A 1058-nucleotide genomic window follows, 5' to 3' on the forward strand; every position below is an offset into this window, starting at 1 on the left:
CAACGCAGCCACGCAGGAAACAGCAGGGTCAGCCGGCGAGCTCACGGCGCTCAGCCGCCGAAGCCGTAGAGGGTGCGGCCCTGGCGCTTGAGGGCGTAGACGACGTCCATGGCGGTGACGGTCTTGCGGCGGGCGTGCTCGGTGTAGGTGACGGCGTCGCGGATGACGTTCTCGAGGAAGATCTTGAGGACGCCGCGGGTCTCCTCGTAGATGAGCCCCGAGATGCGCTTCACGCCGCCCCTCCTCGCCAGCCTCCGGATCGCCGGCTTGGTGATGCCCTGGATGTTGTCGCGGAGCACCTTCCGGTGGCGCTTGGCGCCGCCCTTGCCGAGCCCCTTGCCGCCCTTGCCGCGCCCAGACATCGCCGGAGATGAGATGGAAGCTGCCTACCGAGGGAAACTTGGAGTCGCTGTGGAGTTTGGTGTGGAGGTGATGCGGGTTTGGGGTGGGATTTATAGGCGAGCGGGGGATTTGGGGGGCGGGGGCGCGGGCGGGGGTGCTGGTTTGGGGTTTGAGCGGGAGGATTTCGGTTTTCACGGGATGGGTTTCGCTGGAAGGATTCGTCTGAGACGTCGGATTGGGATCCGAGGGGGGCGTTCCTTCTGTTGATCGGTGGCGCGGAGGGAGCGATCCGTGGGAGGGGGGTTTGTTGGCGTCGGATGCGAGATGGATGGTGGCAGATCCGGAACTGGGTTCGGCGCGGATCGGTGACGTGGCTACAGTTGTGTAGAGTGGCCAACGACGTCCACGGGGCACGCTGCTTTTTTTTCTTTTGAGTAACAGGGGCGCACTGCTTGGACGATCGTGGCTCCATACAAAAATGATGGCACTGCTTTTTTTTTCTATCTTCCAAATTGCTTGCTAAAATCATTAGCTCTTTTTTGGGGGGTGAAACTCATTAGCTATGGTCCAGATCCCCCTCCTCCTCCCTAGGTTTCCCTCCCTGCGCCGCCACCCGCGAGGCGGCCGACGAGGGCCCCCAGATCCGCTCGCCGCAAGCCTCCCCTCCTCCTCCCTCCTCCCTCGCCGCCGCCAGGGAGCGCGGCCGGGCGAAGCCC

General features: G+C 63.8%; 1 protein-coding gene across 1 annotated transcript; it reads right to left on the reverse strand.

Moving 5' to 3' along the window:
• Nucleotides 1-6: 6 nt before the first annotated feature.
• Nucleotides 7-434, reverse strand: LOC123130800 (histone H4). Its single transcript, XM_044550610.1, has one exon. The coding sequence runs from the start codon at nt 360-362 to the stop codon at nt 51-53; it is 312 nt and encodes a 103-aa protein (XP_044406545.1). The 5' UTR covers nt 363-434; the 3' UTR covers nt 7-50.
• Nucleotides 435-1058: the final 624 nt, after the last annotated feature.

The sequence above is a fragment of the Triticum aestivum genome, chromosome 6A, assembly GCF_018294505.1.
Source record: "Triticum aestivum cultivar Chinese Spring chromosome 6A, IWGSC CS RefSeq v2.1, whole genome shotgun sequence".
NCBI lineage: Eukaryota > Viridiplantae > Streptophyta > Magnoliopsida > Poales > Poaceae > Triticum > Triticum aestivum.